Raw genomic sequence first — 21,407 nt, 5'->3', positions numbered from 1 at the left:
GGTGCGGCACGGCTCGACAGCTCGCCGTTTCGTAAAAGCTACTTCTGACAATTAGCAGGTTTACCATACGTAGCGTATAATTAGTTTAATGCATTTAATTAAATGCCGCAATATGATCTAAATTTAAATCAAGCGACGAATTACTCATTGTTTAATATATCGCAGCATACGAGACTTTCCATGTACTGATACATAAAGGATTTTCCATACAATTTCACATAGAGCAATACCAGCCCGTGCGATTTCTATGCAGTATGTCAAATGAGATTTTACGTACAATTTTATAGGTAACTACTGCGTTACATAGGATTTCCAGCATAATGCGCCATATAGGATTTGCGATATGAGTCCAAGTACAGATTTCTTAATATGCCGGATTTTCCACGTAAATGCACCTCCAGCTAACGCAGTATGCGTACAGCGCTCGATCATTCAGGCATTCACCCGGAATGCCGAATAGATAGGGGCAGCTGCGGGAAGATAACTATTCCATACAATCCTAACCATAACCACCACAATCATCCTGAATTCATCCTTTAAAAGCGCTTACTTCCATTCCGAAACTTCTAAAAATAGTCTACTAAAAGCTAATCTCCAAGGGTAATTCTGTTTGATAGCGTGTCTTGTGAAGGAACACCCGTAGTAAAAAGAATCCTCCCCGGTGCATATATTTCAACAAAGCAAAAGGTGCCGCCCTGTCACTCGCTGCAAATTTTTTGCCTGGTCGTGCCACAAGTTCCCAACTTTTTTTTTTCTTGCCTGGCAGCTGTGGCTAAATTGTCCAAGCGAACGCCGCTCGGCCGCAGTTGTACCCGCGACGCCCGGGTCTCGAGCAGTGTCTATAGCGGCGTCATGAAGGGACACGGCTGGCTCCTCTCGATCGCCGAGACCCTGGCGGCTTCGGCTTGCGTCGTGTACGGTCAGTGGGGTCCGGGGTGGACCGACGTGTCTCCGGATCAGTTCGACGAATACAAGGAACTCGCCCAGCTCGCCGCGTATGATGCGTCGGCAGACAACACGCACCTCTACCACGTCGTCAATATAGAATCAATACGCACTAGGGTGAGTGTGCACCTGCGAGTGGTCAGGGTCCCTTGTTAGGCGGGGGGGGGGGGCACTGGGATAACAGACTTGAATACCGCTTCTCCGTCCGTGTTAGCGCAGCCCCCCCCCCCCCCCCGGCCGCCCCCCCCCCCCCCTCCCCAGTCTCAAAGCTGCAGATTCGCCAGCTATAGCCCAGCCAGAGAGAGAGAGAGAGAGAGACTCTTTAATGAAGAGCAGAGAATTTAGCCGGCGTTTAAAAATCGCTGGCATGCTACTCTGCGTAGGGAGGGGAATTTGGGAGATAAAGACAGAAGGAGAGCAGAGTGGAAGAGGTAAACAAAAATAACGAAGATAAAATGCGGCCATGAAATGGGTACTAAGGATGCAATGGCGAGTATTGATGTAACCTATGGAGTGATGGAGTGCATAGTCCGTCAAATTGGCTGACGAAGTTCACTGCATGAAGAATGCATGAAGGTAACGTGCAAGTGAATTTAAAGCTTATCGAGATGTCCAATGTCTTTTAAATATGTGAATATAAAGTTCATTGCAAGTCTCTGTTGCCTAAGACAGGCTAAGGGACAGCCAGCTTCACCACTGACAACCCTACTGGCCATATAACTTCTCCCCAAGTTTCATGTAGGGACAGAGAAAGCCACTATACGACAGGCGGCGGCGTGTACATTTATTGTCGACGTGCTTCGGCAAGGGCCCGACATTTATGAAGAACCTACCTTCGTATATATAGGATATACATGGCCTACCAAATGGATTTTCGTGGCTGGCAATCTTAAGCTGCCCAAAGGCACTCGCAGCCAGAATCAATAATCATGGGTAATGTAGCGTATTTTTACTTTGTGCGCGCATGCGCTGTGTCTTCAGTGGCGCACACGTTCCTGCCTGCCCAACTACGGTAAGCAGCTACTTTGGATGCCTCATCCTTAGGTGGTTGGCTTCACTACGTACAAGACTTCGACTGCAGCCCAACTTACTGCTCTATACAAAATTCTGTTGTCTGTGTTTTTCAGCGCACCCAGCACCATCGGGCAATGCTTTGTTACTTTAGGTCATCACTGGCATTAAAAGCACCTCGCATAAAACGGTTAACTGACCTCTCCCTGGTGTAAACAACGCGACGTGAAAAGGGCCTTCCCGATGGGAAATACCATCCACTTTCGTTTCCGAACAGGTTTTGCTAGTGACGACCGCTCCCCCGCCGCCTTTATTCTCCCAATTAGAGACGCCTGGCTACGCGTTGCAGCATTTCTTCTGCTGAATATAGCCCCATCGGTAAGCGGAATTTTTTGCCCAATGGACCAGAAACACGTGCTCTGATGACGTAGGCCGGGAGAGGTACATCTATTGACTGACGCAGGCGCGTCTAAAGGCTTTCTACAGGATTCTTATAGACACTGTTACTTTCCTATATAGACAATTCCTTTTGTCAAGCCATAGTCTGTAGACAAAAAAGTCTGCTAAGAAAAGTAAAAGCGCTAAATCTAGACAATTCTATAAGGATTGTCTGCAGAAAGTCAATAGAGTTAATAAACAAAAGTCTATGGACAGTGCATAGACCATCTAAGAAATATTTGCAAATGTTGTCCTCAACATGCCGCGCATTTCTCCTCGTTCCAATGCGCAGCCTGGAACTAAGAGAGTCCATACCGAGATGCAAGTGAAGCTGGTCGAACCCGTGTGCATCACCAAGGAAGGAATGCATCCGACGTCCTTGTGCCCCCCGCGGCCACGCGCGGTAAGTGTTCGTTTGAATGCGACCACTGGCGCGAGAGCGTGGGAGCTCGAACCAACGGGAGCTAAAAATCATGTCATGCTTTTTTTTTTAAAGCAGCCATTTCGTTTAAAACAAAAAGTAGTCCAGTCAGGTCCCTTTGGGCCCTGAGCCTGGCGCGCTACCACTATACCACTCAGGAACCCTTTTTCTTCGGCATGATATTTAATAAAGTGAAGTTATACGTTATATATACATCAAATATTTACAAGGATTTTAGGAGACGGCCCGAAAGACAATTTAAACAACGACAGATCAACAGAGCACTAAAGCTGATGGAATGCCATTCAGGTTTAATGTCTATTCACACGGTTTCCTCCGAAGGTGGGCTATAGATTTTGTCGAAACAACAGATTCACAGCGCCTGTTCATCATTCTAGTTTCCACTAAGCTGTGCAATGCAATTAGAAAAAAAAAACATAACAAGGGGTTGCTCAACATACCGCACTCCGGTAAGGTATCGTACGTAGCCAGATAGGACACTAGCGTTTGTCCTGTCTGGATTCCTTCTGTGTGCGTCTTCCTTGTGCGCTAGCCACTATCTTGAATTATAGCAACCAACTAGCCGAACAAAGAGCCTTGGCGTACGTAGCCACCCTGTATACTCAATGTCTCCTGACCTCGAGTGCGCCGAAAGTTTGGAAAAACACTAATATCATCTTGGTAATAAGAAAGGATATGTCAAGGGCTTGAAGAATTACAGACCGATCGGCAAACTATCCGTTGCCTACTATGTATTTAATAAGGTCATCACTAACAGAGTCAGGAAAACCTTAGACCTAAATCAACGAAATTACCAGGCGGGCTTTCGTAAAGGCTTTCATATTGTCGAGATCGACAATAGACCTTATTCACACTCTCAGTCAGGTGATAGAGAAATGCGCAAAACGTAACTAATCTCTATATATAGCTTTCATAGATTATGAGAAAGCGTTCCACTCAGTCGAAACTTCAGCAGTCATGCAGGCATTGCGGAATCATGGTGTGGAAGAGTTATGTGAAAATGCTGGAAGATATCTGTAACGGCTGTACAGCCAGCAGAGTCCTGCATAGACTCAGCAACAAAATTTTAAAAATCTCGCCAATGCCATTCACTGCCTGTTTACAGGAGGTATTCAGACATACCTGGAATGGAAAATTTGAGGATAAGAGTTAATGGAGAATACCTTAGTAATCTAAGATTCGCTGATGACATTGCCTTGCTAAGTCACTCAGAATATGAACTGTGAAGTAAGATCAGTGAGTCAGACAGGCAGAGCAGAACGGTAGGTCTAAAAATTAATATGCAGAAAACTAAAGTGATGTCCAAGGAAGCAAAAAAATGTCTTCGAAAACAAATTTTCTTTTTTTTGCCTGGTGTTGCCCACAAAGCCCGTGCGGGAGTGCAAGCTTGACGTCATCCACAAAAAGCCTCCCACGAAGACCTTGATCGCCTACGTGGAATGCAACAGACCGTGAGTGCATACTTTCAACATCGCCGAGCCAAAGTATGGGCTCTAGACCAACATATATATAGCTCCCTTGAAGTACGGATACCCTTGAATTATTACGGGCTCTATCCAGCTAAATACGCTCGGGGATAGCGCACGGATATTATATTGCTACCTTCTGCCTCCACGACGACACCATCACAGATGCCCCAAGCGGTCTGGGCACGACAATTCGTGTATTTATTATATTATTAGAAGGGTATGTGCATAGCGTCCGTGTGTGCGTCACTTCTCTGGGTCCTTGTCTTGTTACCGATGTTTAAAGAATGAATGGGAATGGCGACCGCCGCCTGTCAGCAGATAGTGGTATACAGTGGCAACCCACTACCCACTAGGCTACGGACGAACTTAGTATACTGCCTCGAATATAATGAACTTCCTCCTCCGCCCAGAGAACAACCTAGGAGGCAGGAAGGCCAACTAGGCCACGTGACCTTGCGGCGTCAACGCAACCTGCCCACCGGATAGTGAGCAAACTGCCCACCGTGGCAGGTGGCAGTATATTAATGATTGGTCATTCGGGAAGAGCAAACTTGGCCGCACAAGTCCCACCACTGAGAGCACCTGCCATCGCAGGGCAGTGGCGCATCGCTTAACAGCTGGACCACTGTACAAGGAGTGGTATGAGGACTCCCAGGGATCTATCAGTGCGTAGTCTAGAATGACCAATTCTGCACATATGGGAATTAACCCATTACGCTATCGCGTCAAACCCACAAGGCGGAGCTTAAGTGTCTCCTCCAATATTTTCTTTCTGTGTTTGCTTTTTTTTGCGAGCCACTCGTTGGCTACGAACCTACTATCTCAAGTAAAACACTTCCCTTAGGAAGCCATTTTTTGAATACAAAACACATGTCTCGGTCAGTTCTTTACCAGAAAGTAAGAAATGACATTAGGAAAAAGAAACAGGTGAACCGGATGTATACGTATATGCGCCATTAAAAGCACACTAAATAAAATTTTTCCTGTAAGGGAGTAAAAAGGGAATAGGTCGTCCCCTAGCGCACTTTCATTTAGAGACAGGGTATTCTGCCCAACCCTTGGGGCAGATCTCCATCACAAAATATGCTGAAAACTTTCATTTTTTTAGGACAACCAGTCAGAATGATGAAGGACGAGAGATAGAATGCATACAACGACTGGTACCAACTGGTACGAATATGTACCAACGGGCCCAGATTGCTACTCTCCTGAATACTTAAAGCTCACAACGCAAACCACTTCCTCCTGCTCAAAACACACGAAGTTCCACCAGCTACGATGATTTTAACCGAGGTTTCAATGTCCCCTATCTGCTGACCTCAGTACCACCAGTGCCGCTTGCGAAATCCTTTTCCTGTTGCTAACTGCATAGAGTTACTAAGCTTTGCAGTGGGAATGTGCCTCCGTTGCCCAGGGTAAGCATTCTTTACATCCAGTGATCGAAATCCACCCCCTAACTTGGACTGCATACCCTGTCCCTAAAAGAGAGTGTGCTGGAGGAGAGTTTACTTCCCTTTTACGCAAGTATAGGCTAAGTAGTGTACAGAGTGTATTAGTGTGCCACTGATTATAGTGACCTAGTTAAAGTTTTCGAATCTCATTGCTTCACAACAAAGCCTCCACAACAAAGAGACCCCCACCCCCTACCTTTTAATGATTTCAAAATAAAAAAAACATTTCTGCAGGCACCACTAGGTGCAGACGTCATTACTCAAGGCCCTGTCACCCGCACAAGGTAAGTTTCTATTAGCCATTACTACCATGTAAAAAAAAATAATAAGAAACGAGGCGGGCACATGGTCACAGCAGATTCAAGCACAACAAAACGAGTCAACAGATAAATGCTCTTTAAGTTGAAGTTTGCTGCAGTGAAATACCCTGTAAAAAAATCCAGCCGTGAAAGAACGCACTGATGCTGTCGTTCTTGTTTTCGTTTTATGTATATTACTGACAAGAAAGTTAATGGTTTAGAAGAATGTCAATTTGGGCTAGATGGTGCATTATTTGAGACAGAAATAGTAATAGCGCTGCAATAAGACGTACACAAGAAAGACTGACACAGGACATGCGACTAACTTCATGTTGATGTCTGTTGTATCGGTGTTTTTTTGTGCATGCCTTGAATTTTCCATATATTTGCTGGCTTTGCAGTAAATAAAATCAGATGAAGTTAGCGCATGTCCTGTGTCAGCCTTTCTTGTGTACGTCTTATTGCAGCGCTATTACCATTTCTGTCTCAAAAGAAAGTTAATGTTGTAAAATTTTGCTAGAAAGCTAGAAAGCTGCTAGAAGTACGCTTCAGTGCCTGGTGAAACATAAATGTGCCCACCAGTAATAACCTATGTGAAAAACCGGGCTAATTATCAGGAAAGCAAAAATTTTCGCAAAGTGGCAGAGAACAAAAATACACGTAAACGACACCACAGGCGCCAACTTGGAACTTCTTTCTTTTTTCTTTTATTTGCTCTTCACAACATGACATACAGATTGTGAAAGGGGCCAAGAAGAAAAGCCGCTTCGTTCCGGCTCGAAAAAAAACTTGGTCCCCTTGGGCATCGATGGCACGAAGCAACACATTTAGAGAAGCAAAAGCATGACAATTTCCTAATGACACCAACTGTTTATTCATGGGAAGCGAAAACAGCTGTAGCAATTAAAGCAGAATTTGGGCACTCCCGCAGTCTCACCTAATGGCATTCACGCTTCTTACGCAGTAGAAACCTGAAATCCGGATGGCTTAGAGGTATATCATTCGCGCAAGCTTATATAGTCACTAGAAAAATGCCCGTGATGTCGTTTCCTTATCGTACGTTGTTTCTGTCAGTTAAAGCACTATTTAGTTCCCTTAGCTAACCCAACTATAGCCTACAAGCACGTTTTACCAATTATCGCGGGTTAGCAGAGCAGGGCACCGTAACAGAGACGCAGATCCGATCCTGTGTTTGACGTTTCTGAGTCTAATTTTGTGATGTCATGAAAACGCAATTTTCTCTAGGTGTCGCATAGCGCTTTGGTCACTGAAAAGCGGCCTGCCTGCATTTCTTCTCTCAATTCTCCCAAATAGCGTGTCATGTTTTGTTTGAATGTTGCTCCACAGGCAACCCAGGAAGATAGCGCTTTCCGCAATCATCATGCAATCGCCCACTCTCACGTGGTGAAGTGGTATAGGTATTTAAACTTGAACAGTAGACCGCTGAATACGTCGAAGTATCAGTCTTCTTCTCTTCAGAGAACTATTTACTGCGATTTGTCTGTCAGTCCTAGTGGTAAAACTGCAGCATCAAATTTGTCCTCAATTGTACCAGTTTATTTATTTTTCTTTTATGTAGTGGGAGCGGAAAATGATAGTCGTCCCATTAAACGTCAGGAAAGAAGCAACGTTGATTAGATAGAATGCGAGATAAAAGTATTTCAGATGAGATTAAAAGGAGGAACTTAACATCAGCGGGGTATCACGTAATGCATACCGAGCGGATACCGAGCGGATACCGAGCGGATACCGAGCGGATACCGAGCGGATATCGAACTGAGGAAAACATGCTTGAGGAGGGCCGCAAGTATGTTTGTGTAACGAATTTCGAAATTTGCTGGAATATAACGTGGCCAACATTAAGTGAAGGTCAGGGGGAGAGGACTTTGTGCAGTAGTAAACTCAACTTCGATGATTATTTTTATAGCGGTAATGCTAACGATGATTTCTTAAACAAGGAGTACCTTGACAAGGTAAGTTGCTGGGCGAGTTGGTTCCGATATTCCCAACGAACGGGACAAGAAGAAGGACCCTGTGTTTTGTCCCTGCCTGTGTCCTTCTTGTCCCGTTCGTTGCGCTGTAGTCAGGGAAAGGAGTACCTCACCTTATAACTTCTCTCTTTCCATTTTTTTTTTCAGTTGCCCAAAATTGTGTAAAAGCTGAGACTGTTGACCAAGCGACCCACGTATGCTGCATCGCCCGATCGTCGAAAATGCCCCGCAAACACCACGGCACTAGTGCAATAAAGTTATCCGAAAATAAAAAGACTACGGGTTTCCTGCTTTGCGAACAGTCGTTTATGACTTGGCTGGACTCACATTTCAGTCGCGTGTTTCTAAACAGCAACAAGATACATAAAATATGTAGGAAACCGAAATGGTTCTCAGTTATATATTTATGATAGCTTAAATGAGTTTGGAGCAAAAGTAACACCCTGGTCATGACATGCTTATTTATTTTGTTATTTATTTTCGACATACTGCAAGCCTCAGGCAGGAGTCTGTTGCAGGAGAGGGACTAATACATGCGTAGACTGGTTTTTATGTGCGAAATGAAACAAAGAAACTTTGACATGCGCATCTTTTGGTGGTTTTTTTTTCATGCTTCCTTTACAGCGTGAATGGAAATAAAAACTCGTGTTGTTTCGCGTGACCAGCTGTCAAAACTCCCTTCAGGTAAGGCAAAGTTTTCCTAAAATTACCACGGTTGGAGGAAATATTTTCATTTTATAGTGTCAACGTCCCGAGGCAACTCAGGCTATCAGGGACGCCGTAGTTGAGGGCCCCGGATAATTTGCACCACCTGGGGTTCCTTAACGTGCACTGACATCGCACAGTACACGGGCCTCAAAATTTCGCCTTTTTTTTCTTTATTTTCGAGATTGACATGAAAACAATAAAAACACTTCAGCTACACTTGAGCTGATACGGGTGAAGTTAAAATTTCTTAAGTTTCACTAGATCATCTAGTAGTGTTACCCACTGGGGTGGGTCACGCTGTGCCTGGTAACATTCCCGCAGATAAACAGCACTTTTAACAATGTTCTCACGTATACTACGAGTGTTTATATCCGCATGCCTTACATGCATTCGCGTTTTCCACAAGCTGTGGAGGCCAAGAAGCATTAATAAGTCATAGGGAACCTCTTCGCGATCAACTGGTAGAAATCTGATACCATAAGGGTGCAGTGGTAGTTCTTTCTTGATGGTTCTCTGCAGGACATCCCAGAAAAGTATGGCGTCCCAGCAGTCTAGGAAAACATGTTCAATTGTCTCCGGCTGCTTACATAACAGTTCGCCTTCATCGAAATTCGACCGCCGTTGCCGGGATCGAAGCCGCGTCTTCCGGGCCAGCAACCGAGCACCATAACCACCCAGCCACTGCGGCGGTGCAAGGGGAAATATGTTGTGTACCTGAAAATGCTCGATGTTATTAGTCGTTCTAGCTTTTTCTTTATTGCAGTTTGGCTCCCAAAATTTCCGTCCCCTAAAACTTGGCACGCATATCAGCCCAATCTGTTTGCAGGGAAATTCCGCGATTTGTTAAACATCGTGAGTTGACGATCGCGTTATGTTTCGTTGACTTGCCTCTCTTGGTTTCAAAAGTCTTCTGCAAATAACAAGCAACAGAAATTTAAGACTAAAAAAAAAGCTCACCAAACAGAAACGGGGCTGAGCAGTCAAAGTCGGTGCTTCCCATGGCAAGAAAGTGACGCCATAAACATTGCCGATAACACCTTTGAGGACACGCTGAACGACTGAACTAGCGTATAGCGACTGTAAGCTATTACCCTGTTTATGAAATCTCTGAAAGCACCGAAAACAAACCCGACATTTGTTTGTTTGTTTATGGGGTTTAACGTCCCAAAGCAACTAAGCCTATGAGAGACGCCGTAGTAGAGGGCTCCGGAAATTTCGACCACCTGGGGTTCTTTAACGTGCACTGACATCGCACAGTACACGGGCCTCTAGAATTTCTCCTCCAAAGAAATTCAGCCGCCGCGGCCGGGATCGAACCCGCATCTTTCGGGTCAGCAGCCGAGCACCATAACCATTGAGCCACCGCGGCGGCAAACCCGACATTTCCTCGTTCAGAAAGCATGCAGCGAGCCTTTATAGAAATGGTCTGTATGCTTTCTACGATTTTGTTATAGACTCTGTTGCCTTCCTATATACTTGTCAAAACTATTCATACTCTATAGACTGCCTAACGTCTAAAGATTACTCAATCGTCATAAGTCTATGTATTGTCCACAGACCGTCTATATGATTTGTATTGTCCACACACTTTAACACCACTTCCGGCCTAGCGACGCCATATCTTATCTAGTGATGTAATTGTGAGGTCACACCTCCTCGTCAAGTTGGGTGATGGCGTCATTCTGATGTACCACCTCCTCCACCAATCCGCTATTTTTACGACACATGATGCCACCTTATTTTTTTCTCCGATGGTACGTGCTTCTAACACTATTGAGTTAAAAACCTTCATTACTACATGCTAACAAACACTCCCATCACAAGCATGCAGACGCAGCTCATTTCGTTAAGTGGACCGAATAAGCCGAGTTTAAGAGAACGCCAAAAGATCAAGTTCTCTTGCTGAAAGGAGGACAATATATGTAGCGAATACAAGCGTGTGCTAATATTCGAAACATATTGAACAGCGATTCAAATATAATCCTGTCCGACTGCCAACGGACCGCTTAGTTTACATTAAAAACTTCATAAAATGGCATAGGTTTCTTAAATAGTTCTTGAATATTTTTATATCATTGGCTGGGACGCACAGTCAGAATGGTATTCGAAGAGGTTTTCCATCGTGTAGTATTACACCCCCGCCCCCTACATCGTACTTTTAAGCCCCCTCTATGCCCCAAGGCAATAAACACCGCTTCAAGAAAGAGGATGGTTCAGAACAGCGGAGCTAGAAAACCATGTTCTTGGCACGCGCAAGGCATAGAAGAAGCCGAAGAGAAAAATCGGCATCAAGGCGCGACCTCCAGGTAAGTGGAGCTTGCATTTCTGCCTGTCAATATGCTCTTTTTGTTCAGCGAGAGACTGCTCACTGCACAGTTATGCTCAGTCGGGATCACACGAGGACGCCAGCGACGGATTTTCGCGTGCTAGCACGCAAGTCACGGATGTGGATGGTCGGTTTTTTAGTGATCGGTCTGCCGTGGGTGTCTGACGTCCGTTGTCAAGCTGTGCTTCGCTCGCGTTAGCAGATATAGACATGCGGGCTGGCTACTTACTTCGCGCAGATTAATGACTAAACTCGAAGTACGACAGGTAAGAGACAGAAAGAAACACGGGAGTCCAGATGCTATAGCGTATTCCTTCGGAACCATTCTTTCTGAAGTTGTCAGACTAGATGAAGTCGTGCCTTTTTATGCAAAAGTATGTTCACAGTTTTTGGCAATAACTTAACTTTAAAAAAAATGTGGTTAGGCTCGTGACTGTGTGAATCGAAGTCAAGCTTCCGCGTGTCTACCGATGTGATACCCTGGTCTGAATAAGACACTGCCGCGCTTGAAGAATACGTATTCGATTAAGTTTGCAATCAATCATCAGTCAATCATTCAATCGACCAATCAATCAATCAAGCAATCAATCAATCAATCAATCAATCAGTCGGTCAATCAATTGATCGGTCGATCGATCAGTCAGTTCAATTCAATCAACCAATCCATTTTTTCTTTATTTGCTCCTTCCTTCCTTCCTTCCTTCCTTCCTTCCTTCCTTCCTTCCTTCCTTCCTTCCTTCCTTCCTTCCTTCCTTCCTTCCTTATTTCCTTCCTTCCACTTCCTCGCCTACTGAACTGCCTTGCAGCAATGGTTAGTTGATGGTGAACTATAGCAAGTGTTACAGCTCCGCGTTACCGCCGTTACTTCTTCGCATGTGGAGAAAAACTAAATGTTTGCTAGTTCTTGTTCTGTTTTCACTAACGCGGAGCCACGAGCTCGAAGTGACCGGGCGTGAAGCGCGCACAAAGCAGAGGCTGGCTGTACTCGGACGTTTAGGCAAACAGGCAGGCGCAGCACGCATTTCCGTCTGACAGACTGCTTTCTTCATGTTGGGGCCACTGTGCGGGAGGCCGTCCCGGATGAGAGGACAGTGCAGCAGCGAGCTGAACGAAAACAGCGACGGTAAAGAACGGCGCCTCATTTCGCGAATTCTTATCAGGTCACCGCAGATCGAGGTACCTCGGGTGACCTAATATTTTTGTTGCCATGGGGATATACAGGAAGAATTATCGGTCAGTTCGCTCCCGGCTCCGGCTACTTAGCAGGTGAAATATATGGTCTGAAGGGAAGTTCAGCGACATGAGACACTCTTGAGGAGGGGTTACATGAATACGAATACCTCTAGCCGTGAAAGTAATGAGAAGGATAGTAGCAGGTAGACTGAAAGGTCGCCGACCGCAGCGTGGGGATATCTTAGGATAGGTCATCTGGCATGTCTTCCGTCCTGAAACTTGATATCACTTTACGGAAGTCTTTGTTTTATAATAAACTAAAGCGCTGGACTTCACCGATGCCTTCCAGGGTTGCTACAGGAGCTGACCTCTTCACTACAGGGCAGGAAGCTGTACTTCGGGATACCAGAGAGGGTCACCATGTTCAGCCGAATCAGGCCGCTCCAGCGGGGCCATGTCAGCGAAGAGGACCTGACCGGTGGCGAAGACGAGGACGACCTCTCCACCACTCCCATCCGTCGCCTCGCCGAGCAACGCGGCGAGAACGCGTCGTCCTCAGCCTCGGACAACTACCGCCTCTACGTGGGGGGCATGAGCCGCTTCAAGTACGGCGTTGTCGGAACGTAAGAGCACAGACTACGGTCGTCACTCTTTAAATGAAGACCGCATATGTCCATATCATCATCAGCCTGACTACACCCACTGCAGGGCAAAGGCCTCTCCCATGTCTCTCCAATTAATCCTCTCCTTTGCCAGTTGCGGCATATATGGACATATATGTCCATATATGTTAAGAATAATTCTCTTGTGAACGTTAACACTGTACATTGAAAACGCCTTTGGGGCGTACCAAAGAGACAGCTTACACGCTCCCCATCCTAACACCCCTCCCTGCAGTCCATCACAATCCGGAACTGCTGCGACAACGCACGCGCGGCTTTTTCTCCGAGCGTCAGCTCAAACGCTGGCGCGTTAATAATAGCGAACTGCCCCGCCGCGGTGGCTCAGTGGTTATGGTGCTCGGCTGCTGACCCGAAAGACGCGGGTTCGACCCGGCTGCGGCGGCTGAATTTCGATGAAGGCGAAATTCTACAGGCCCGTGTACTGTGCGATGTAGTGCACGTTAAAGAACACCAGGTGGTCGAAATTTCCGGAGCCCTTCACTACGGCGTCCCTCACAGCCTAAGTTGCTTCGGGACGTTAAACCCTAATAAACCAAACCAAACCAATAATAGCGAACAGTTTTCAGGAGATCTAGGAACAGATGTCGAAAGCAAGAGCAGACCCGCTCCCTTGTCGTCGTGCCTCGTGCCGTAGCTCGAAATGGCATGTACTCACCATAGGAGATTGCGGAGGTCTCCCCCTCCCCCAAACAAACAGAAAAAACAAAGCAGAGAGATGGGAAAATGGGAAACCTATTTGCAAATAAAAGGTTGAATGATTCAGCTACCAAGACGAATTATGAAAGAGTTGAAATAATTGTGAATGAAGCTGGAAGAGTCTTAGTGAAAGAATATTTGAAAAGTTCGAGTGAAGTTGATAGAGGCAATTTATCGTTGCCACCAGTATATAAATGAAGAATCTGTTATTCTTTTCAGGCCTAGTGCCGCTGGCACTGAAAGGCACAAAATGCGGTTTAGACAGGGTAAGCTTAAATGTGCTGGATAGAAAACACGAATGTTTATTGATTACAAGTACCTCCAGGTATTTGGAACAAGGCAGCTAAGTAACACAGTATACAAAAAGAAATAGAAAAAACTTCGCAGCAAGATAATATTAATGACACATTTTGCAGTCAAACATAAATTACAGAGAAGCAAATAGTGCTTCCAATTATAGTTTCGATAGGTGTGTAGTTCAAGTAACTATTTCTCATAGGCTGAAATTGCTGTTATGAAAAGCTTTCTCGAGATTCAGGCTCATCGCGCAATTCAGAGAGGTATTCGTTTTCAGTTTCAATGACTTCCCACTGCTCAGTATAATGAAGGCAAACGATTCTAAAACATCTTAGAATCAGAGTCCACGAGTTCGCACCGATCAGCGCGGCGGCAATACTGGCTCATGGCAGGTCCGAGGTCGACCAGACGGCAATCAGCGAGGGCATCGCGCAGTTCACGGTCGAACTGCTGCAGAACCTGCTCGAGTCCCGGAGCGAGACCTCGAGCAACGTCGTCTTCTCGCCGCTCGCCGTGGAGACAACGCTGGCTCTGCTCTACGCGATGGCCGGCGGATCCAGCGCCGAGCAGATTGCCAGCGCCATGCACGTCCACTGCAGACCCATCGATTTGCAGGCGAGCTTCAAATGTTTCCCTTCCTCTTAAAGGGAAACTGCACAGGTTTTAGAAATCAACCAGCTTAAGAGGGTCGAATGTGTGAAACCTGCAGGTAAAGCACGCGAAGTTTTTTTGGTCTACCACTTGAAGTAATCGCCGATTAAAATCCGGACGCCCTTCAAGCTTCTCCGCAGCGCACAACACCAATTATGGGGGCACATGATGACGTCATCGAAGGTATCGGTACATTTCCAACGCACAAACGCCTGCATTGAAGAAAAAAAACCAATGCCACCGAAGGCGAACCCTGCCGAGAGTTATTTGGCAGCGTCTAACGAGTCAGGGCAGGGTGTGGCTGACGACGGCGGTAGGTAATTTGAAATCATACCTTCCCTGACGTCACGCTGAGTTTCCCTGCACTCCTCTGGTGCATTGAGGAGAAGCGCAAAATTCAATCGTCGATTACGTCATTATTTTAAATGCTAGTGCAAAAACACTTGGCATGATTTACCTACAGCCTATATAGATTGGAATCCTTGAATATCGCGAAATTCTCAAAAAGGGCTGCAGTTGCCCTTTAACGTGCGTGATACTTGTGGTCTATAGGAAGTTTCAGAGCTGATGAGATAGAATTTCTCTGATAACTAGCAGAAAATCTCGCACGCCAGCTCTAGCATCAAAAATGGCGCTCACCTATGGCTAAGAGGGAAACGAGTCTTTACAAAGCTATGCACCAAAATCTTAATTATCATGTGAACTGCGAGACCCCCCAATGGAACCCATGTTTCAAAACCCGGCCCTCTCACAGGCAAAAAATTCCCAGATTGTTTGTATTTCGCGTCATTTGCAGATTTAAAATGAAACGCCCAGGGCTGCTTAAGTATCGTTAAGGCTACAGCGTACTTTTTCACAGTTTCCAATAGTATTTTTTCGACCTCAGCCGCCGGTTTCGATCCCGGTCGCAGCAGCTGAATTTCGATGGAAGCGAAATTCTAGAGGCCCGTGTGCTGTGCGATGTCAGTGCACGTTAAAGAACCCCAGGAGGTCGAAATTTCTGGAGCCCTTCACTACGGCGTCCCTCATAGCCTGAGTCGCTTTGAGACGTTAAACCCCCATAAACCATAAACCTATTTTTTTTTATGAATCCGGACCCTTTGACAAGTGTTCAACTCGTGTCTGTCGGTGCAGGAGCACGTGTTCCACCATGCGTACACGCCCCGCTTCTACTGCCGGCCGTATTTCGCGCTCAACAACCGCATCCACCTGCGTGTGCGACCACCCGACGACGCTCGCGGAAACGACCTGCCGGCTCTGGCCAAGGCCTTCGACGTGGACTTGAAGTACGCACCGCACTGTATACGCTCTGTCTCCTGATTAGCCAGGCCATCGTGAAAAACAAGCTTGCTGTAGTTTCGAAAAGATCTGCTTCAAGAACACTTTTCAGTTCACAGTTTTCATGAAACAGCAATAATAGCATTAATGTTGTACTTCTGACATTTACTAACAGGCTTGTTATCACCATGGAAGCAATGCCAAACTTACACCTTTCCGTATGGTGCCAGTGATACCGATATAATGTAGGGCACTACACACCCGCCGTCATGACTGTGCCCTCACCCCGAACCTCCGAACGACATGTCTGTGCGGCCTCTTCTCTAGAGCCGTGCCTTCTGTTCTATCACTGCTTGTCATATCGCCCGAAAACAGCGAATCAAGTCAATTCCTGCCTTTTTCTTCTGACCTTCCCCACTTGCTAGCTTTTTTGCCCTATCCCATCTTAGGCTTGTTCACGGTGTAAGAATATCCGTGGGCTTGTCACATGGGGTCACGTCAGACTACGCCACGTCGCGGAGACTGTAGAAAGCGCTGCGTGGCGCCGCACCTCGGTTGACTGAACACTGGAACTCAGCTGGAGCGCGCCACATCGTGGATAAACGTTGAACGAGGCGTCCGCTCGGCTACCATTAAAAAGCCGATGGTTTGACAGGCATTGATAATAAAGAGGGCGCTGTCCGCGGCTTCTAATCCCGGCTCACGTTCACCTTGTTGTGGCTGTAGCCAGCTGGAGTTCTCGGTGTCAGTTTCCTGTTTTTGGTTCTAGTTTTCAGAGACGTTTCTGCAGCTCGCGTTTCTTGCATATCATGTCCTCCACTAAGAGCAATCGCAGCAATGTCCCGGGATGCCCCAGGTACGTGAGCTTCGCGGAAGACGCCGCCGGCGTACGCGAGCGGGCCAACGAGTGGCTGCGCTACCTGTCGGCGTTCGAGTGCGGGGACGTGTTCCCCGAGGGCTCGGTGAGCGACACGTCGTCCATCATGCTGGCCAGCCTGACTTACCTGCGCGCCGACTGGAAGTGGCAGTTCCGGCTGCAGGACACCGTCCGGGGAGCCTTCTACTCGGCGCCGATGATCTCCCGCAACGTGGTCATGATGCGCCAGTCCGGTCGCTTTCCCATGGCCGACTTCGACGAGATCGACGCCACGGCGCTGGAGCTCAGGTTTATTACGATACTGCCTCTCGGCTATTCCTAGGATAGAGAAGGCGATCTGGGGCGTTCTAATGACAGCTATTGGGACAGCCGTATAGAAGTGTCAGTAACGGCGAAACCGGCTGCAGCAAGGGTTCTAAAAAAATTCACAGGGACATTGTGTGAGCAATGCGATAACATATAAGCTGTTGAAGCCTTTACCGGAAGTGGCTTCACTTCCTGCCTGGTGACGTCACTTCTCTACAGCCAATGGGCGAATTTTATAATCGACGACTCGTTTTGGCCCCATGGCGTTTCTAGTGCTATCGTATTAATAATGGCGGTCCGGTCTTATGTTATCTACTGCGACACCATCGTACGCATGATATGCGTGGCGTGCCAGATTTTACATCATATAATTAAAAGTAATAAAACTAGGCCTTACGCTTGTCCTTCTGGCCAGAACCTACGCCTTTGTGCGACGGACAGTAAGGACTTCCTTATCTTCTGCAGGCTTGTTTGCGACCGCGTTCAATCGCTCGTTCCGGTAGCCCTTTAGTAACGTGCGAAAGTATAGAGTCGCGTGCAAATCCAGGTACAGCCTTAGTCAAAAGTCCCGAGGCTTCATGGTTTAATTTTGAGGCACCTTGTTGGGTGGTTACGGCACACCTGAAGCTCCAGATCCCAAGAGCGAAATAACTTTTGTCTCAACCGCTCCTGACCTTTGGAGTTCCAGTGGTGGCGCAAGTGTCTAATCGTACGGCTAGAAACCAAACTGTCCGGACAGGTACCTTTTAAAGAGGCTGTAGTGTGTGCCACTAATGTTTAGAGATGAATTTCGACGCGCAAATAACCTGTTGTTTACGTCGTCATGACAAAGCAACATTTACTTTCTTTTACCTTTTGAGCTCGTTAATGTCCATGTGAGTTATGTAGCGGTTACAGGTGAAGAATATATGTCCTTTTTTTTTTCCAAAGCGCAGCATATATTGCCTTGGTAGCAAGCATTTCTTGCAGACTGTCTTCGCGCTACCGCAGAACTTGGGCTTTATGGTGCTGAAAGGATAACTGAGCTTGAGATATAGCCGCTGCTAGAATTCAAGGATAATGTACGATCCCACACTATCTGTCTTACTCGCAGACGCACAAAGGCACAGTCATATATTTCTCAGTCGTTTAGCCACTTCGATTTGAGTTTGAGTTTATTGAGTTTATTAACATTTTAGTTCTCAGTACAGAAAACTAAGGGCCAAAGGCTGTGAAAAAAAAAAAGAACAGCTTGACGGAAGCCGTCATCTTGTGAATCTACCTTCCCTCCTCTCCTTCTACGTGGAGCTATGCCTGCCTCGTGCGCTTGGCATCAAAGCAAGGTATCCTTAAGACAGATGTGCACACATGAGTCCCGACAATGGCTCTGCAAACAGAATACGGGGGACGTGCAAAACGGAAGCATTTGAAGGCACTTATTTCGCTAACGTTTAGCACATCCCGGCCTCACCGATATGCTGATGCTCACGACGGTGTCTCATCCCGATTAAAGGTACCGCCGCAAGGACAAGTCCATGGTCATCTTCCTTCCCCGCAAGTTTGACGGGCTCGCTCTGCTGGAGCAAAATCTTACCGCTGACCTGCTACTGCGCTTCCTGGATGAGCTAACAGATGAGCGTGACGTCATAGTGACTCTACCACGTTTCTGCGCCAAACAGGTAAAGGAAACGCTTGCGAAAGTGTCATGCTTGAATGTGTTACCAGCGTTCTGTCGGGCGTTACCATTCGTACTCTGCCCTTCTAAAGAGATTAAGTTTCAGCCGCACCCGGCAGAGAGTTCAGCTTGCCCATGGTGCTGTCTTCTTTTCAATTCAAGAAAACTTTGCGTAAGCAAAACGGGACAAAGGGGAGAATAGACATAGAAGAGCGCAACAATGGGGAAGAAATGAAGTTGATTTGCAGGTTTTTGGGCCAGTTGATTTGCGCTCGTCTGTCTCCTTTCTCCCCTCTGTAGTTTTCGTGGGAATGTTTCACCATTTGGTCCATAATCTGCGCTACTAAATTGTTTACAACTCCGTTCATTTCCCCGTGCTTGATGCGAAAGCGTTTCATTAAATTCTATGCGGGCTTCCAGTGACATTCTGAGCTGTTTCCTAAGCTGTAATAGCTATAGGTTAGGGCTGAATTCGATTTTCAGTAAATCAAAGATACAACTCAAGAACAAAGCGACAGATGTCCTTAAAGGAACCATTTCAGCCAATTTCCAGTTTTCATAACATGGTGGCTAACCTGTCGTTAATCCTCTGTAACCCTGGAATTAAACCTGCCTGACTTCAGAACAACTACGGAATAATCGCGACGTCATGACAATGGGTAGACGCCATTGGCCGGAGGAACTGTTTTAAGGGGCATTTGCCGCTTCGTTCTTGAGTCGTGTCCGACTACAGTAGTTGGGAACTCTAAATATGAAAACTTGTGAAAATGTGTTTGTGGAAATCTCCCAAGGTGGACCAGAATGTAAGGAAATATTGACGAGATTTTTTTCTTTGTCTGCAAAAATTTCAGAGAGTGACAGTGGCTTTCCCTTGTAGCGGTAAAGCTGCGTTTATGTGGTTGTTAATTGTGGTCAAATGTGGTTGTGGTTGGCGTAGATTGGGCCGCTGCTGAAGCCAAATTAAGTCAGTGAGGGGTAAGGAATTCGTTGGTTTGGATTCTACGAAGGATTTTGAATTGAGTGGCGAGATGTGAGTGTGGTGGAGAGAGTGAGGCGCGTTCCTCTCGCATGTGTTTGTAGTGTTCGGGCTTGGCCAGAGAATTGTGTGCAATACCTCCAGTGTTTAGGGGGACTAAAATGTAACCATAAATTCCGGACACGTGCATATTTTTAACAGGAAGTTGTTTCTGAACCAAAGTTTTTCACGTAGCGCAGGATTGCACCATGTCAATCGGTACATGCACAGATCCCTCCTGATGACGCAGTTAGTTTTCTGCCATTTATTTTCAAAAACGCACCCCATTGAATTTCTACGGCAGTTTTTTACCTGCACGGCACGACAGCAGGGCAAACTTTCAAAGCAAGATTTTGCTACGCGTCGGGAGGTTAGACCATTCTCATCGAGATGTTCTTAATAGTGTTTTACAACTATTGACAGTTGCCTCACAATTAAAAGTGGTGTCCAAAAAAGCTATAATTTACCACGGTGCAGGTGATCGACCTTCAGGAAACGCTGTCCTCAATGGGCGTCAGGGACGTCTTCACGGGCTTCGCAGACCTCACGGGCATCTCGGGGACCAAAGGTTACCACGTCTCCCAGGTGCGCGAAGACGCGAGTCGCCCTGGTCCTCTGCGCGGTCTTGGGTGACATGTGCTTCTCTCCATTTTTTTTGCTCCAGTTGTAATTTTTAGACGGTGTTTCACCAACATGACCTTCTTACTCGTGCTAGCCGGTATGAGGGACGGTGTAAGTTTCTCGAAAGGTGTCTGTACTTTGCCGACCGAGAGTGTCGCGTGAGGTCAGGGACAGTAGGAGGACCTTAATTCTTACTAGTAAGAGACACACGGGATGGGGGGGGAGGGGGGGAGGGGGGGAGGGGGGAGGGGGGGGGGGCAAAGGTGCTACAACCAAGAGGTGGCATGTCAGTATATGTCTACGTTAGTGCGACTCCGCTGTATTAGAACTGCCATGTTTACTGTGATGAAAGACGTTTCGTGTGCTTGTGACGTCACCTCAACGTAGCACACCTTTCGTGAGCAGTTCTGAGCACATGGGGTTTGCTTGTAGGCCACGCTTTGTAGCGCACTGTGCATGCAGATTTCCTGAAGGGGACCGACAAAAGCCGGTCCTCTGGCTTCTGAAGGTTAGGACCTCCACAGGAGCTACAAGAGGCCATTACACGGCTCAGAGGCAATCCCTCCACCCACTGAGCTCTGAACTTCTGACAAAGGCTGTACTTTTGCAAAGTCAGTATATGCTATCCTTGCCTGTCCTCCTGTCATCGGTTACAGGCGATGCACTGCGCCGTCGTCTGCGTCAAGGAGAAAGGCCAGAAGCTGATGACGTCCGAAGGTGGCAGCGAGCAGTTCTGCATGTTCACAGTCAACCACCCGTTCTTGTTCTGCGTGGTCGGCAGGAATCCGGACGCCATCTTCTTGATGGGTTCGGTGCGGGACGTGCCGCTGCCATACATTTGACTACGCGGCGCGCTTTCCTATGGGGACCATGTGGAACTCAGTACCGCGTGCTTGGTATCGATGATCGTGCTTATAGTATGTATTGCAAGACCTACTGAGCAGCCGGGATGACCCGTCCCTTTCTAAAGTGAACACGGTTTGTCCAAGGTGACTTATAAAACGTCTTATAACTGATACATGTGCGATGCGAATCAGCTGTATTACAGGCCTAGTTCGTAGTTTCGTATCCCACTG

At 46.8% G+C, this 21,407-nt stretch overlaps 2 protein-coding genes across 2 annotated transcripts; both read left to right on the top strand.

Annotated features, from left to right (window-relative positions):
* The first annotated feature begins 852 nt into the window (after positions 1-852).
* Positions 853-4,291, top strand: LOC149332749 (uncharacterized). The gene is made up of 3 exons (XM_089557547.1): positions 853-1,062; positions 2,687-2,797; positions 4,205-4,291. Exons 1-3 carry the CDS (start codon positions 853-855, stop codon positions 4,289-4,291), a joined length of 408 nt encoding a protein of 135 aa, XP_089413673.1.
* Positions 4,292-12,673: 8,382 nt separating this feature from the next.
* On the top strand, positions 12,674-21,173 carry LOC149332748 (iris-like). The gene is made up of 7 exons (XM_089557546.1): positions 12,674-12,876; positions 14,322-14,544; positions 15,715-15,866; positions 16,715-17,023; positions 18,534-18,699; positions 20,188-20,295; positions 20,988-21,173. The coding sequence occupies exons 1-7, from the start codon at positions 12,674-12,676 to the stop codon at positions 21,171-21,173; spliced, it is 1,347 nt and encodes a 448-aa protein (XP_089413672.1).
* Positions 21,174-21,407: the final 234 nt, after the last annotated feature.

The sequence above is a fragment of the Amblyomma mixtum genome, chromosome 8 (assembly GCF_055824585.1).
Source record: "Amblyomma mixtum isolate Tamu chromosome 8, ASM5582458v1, whole genome shotgun sequence".
Lineage (NCBI taxonomy): Eukaryota > Metazoa > Arthropoda > Arachnida > Ixodida > Ixodidae > Amblyomma > Amblyomma mixtum.
This window is presented reverse-complemented; position numbering and strand designations above follow the sequence as displayed.

Bases quoted from the DNA above. Each gene is read 5' to 3' on its own strand.
- LOC149332748 (XM_089557546.1), top strand. From the start codon at position 12,674: ATGTTCAGCCGAATCAGGCCGCTCCAGCGGGGCCATGTCAGCGAAGAG. The intron at 14,545-15,714 runs GCGAGCTTCAAA...CTGTCGGTGCAG, and splicing joins GCAGACCCATCGATTTGCAG to GAGCACGTGTTCCACCATGC. The intron at 17,024-18,533 runs GTTTATTACGAT...TCCCGATTAAAG, and splicing joins GCCACGGCGCTGGAGCTCAG to GTACCGCCGCAAGGACAAGT.
- LOC149332749 (XM_089557547.1), top strand. From the start codon at position 853: ATGAAGGGACACGGCTGGCTCCTCTCGATCGCCGAGACCCTGGCGGCT. The intron at 1,063-2,686 runs GTGAGTGTGCAC...TCCAATGCGCAG, and splicing joins TAGAATCAATACGCACTAGG to CCTGGAACTAAGAGAGTCCA. The intron at 2,798-4,204 runs GTAAGTGTTCGT...TTGCCCACAAAG, and splicing joins GCCCCCCGCGGCCACGCGCG to CCCGTGCGGGAGTGCAAGCT.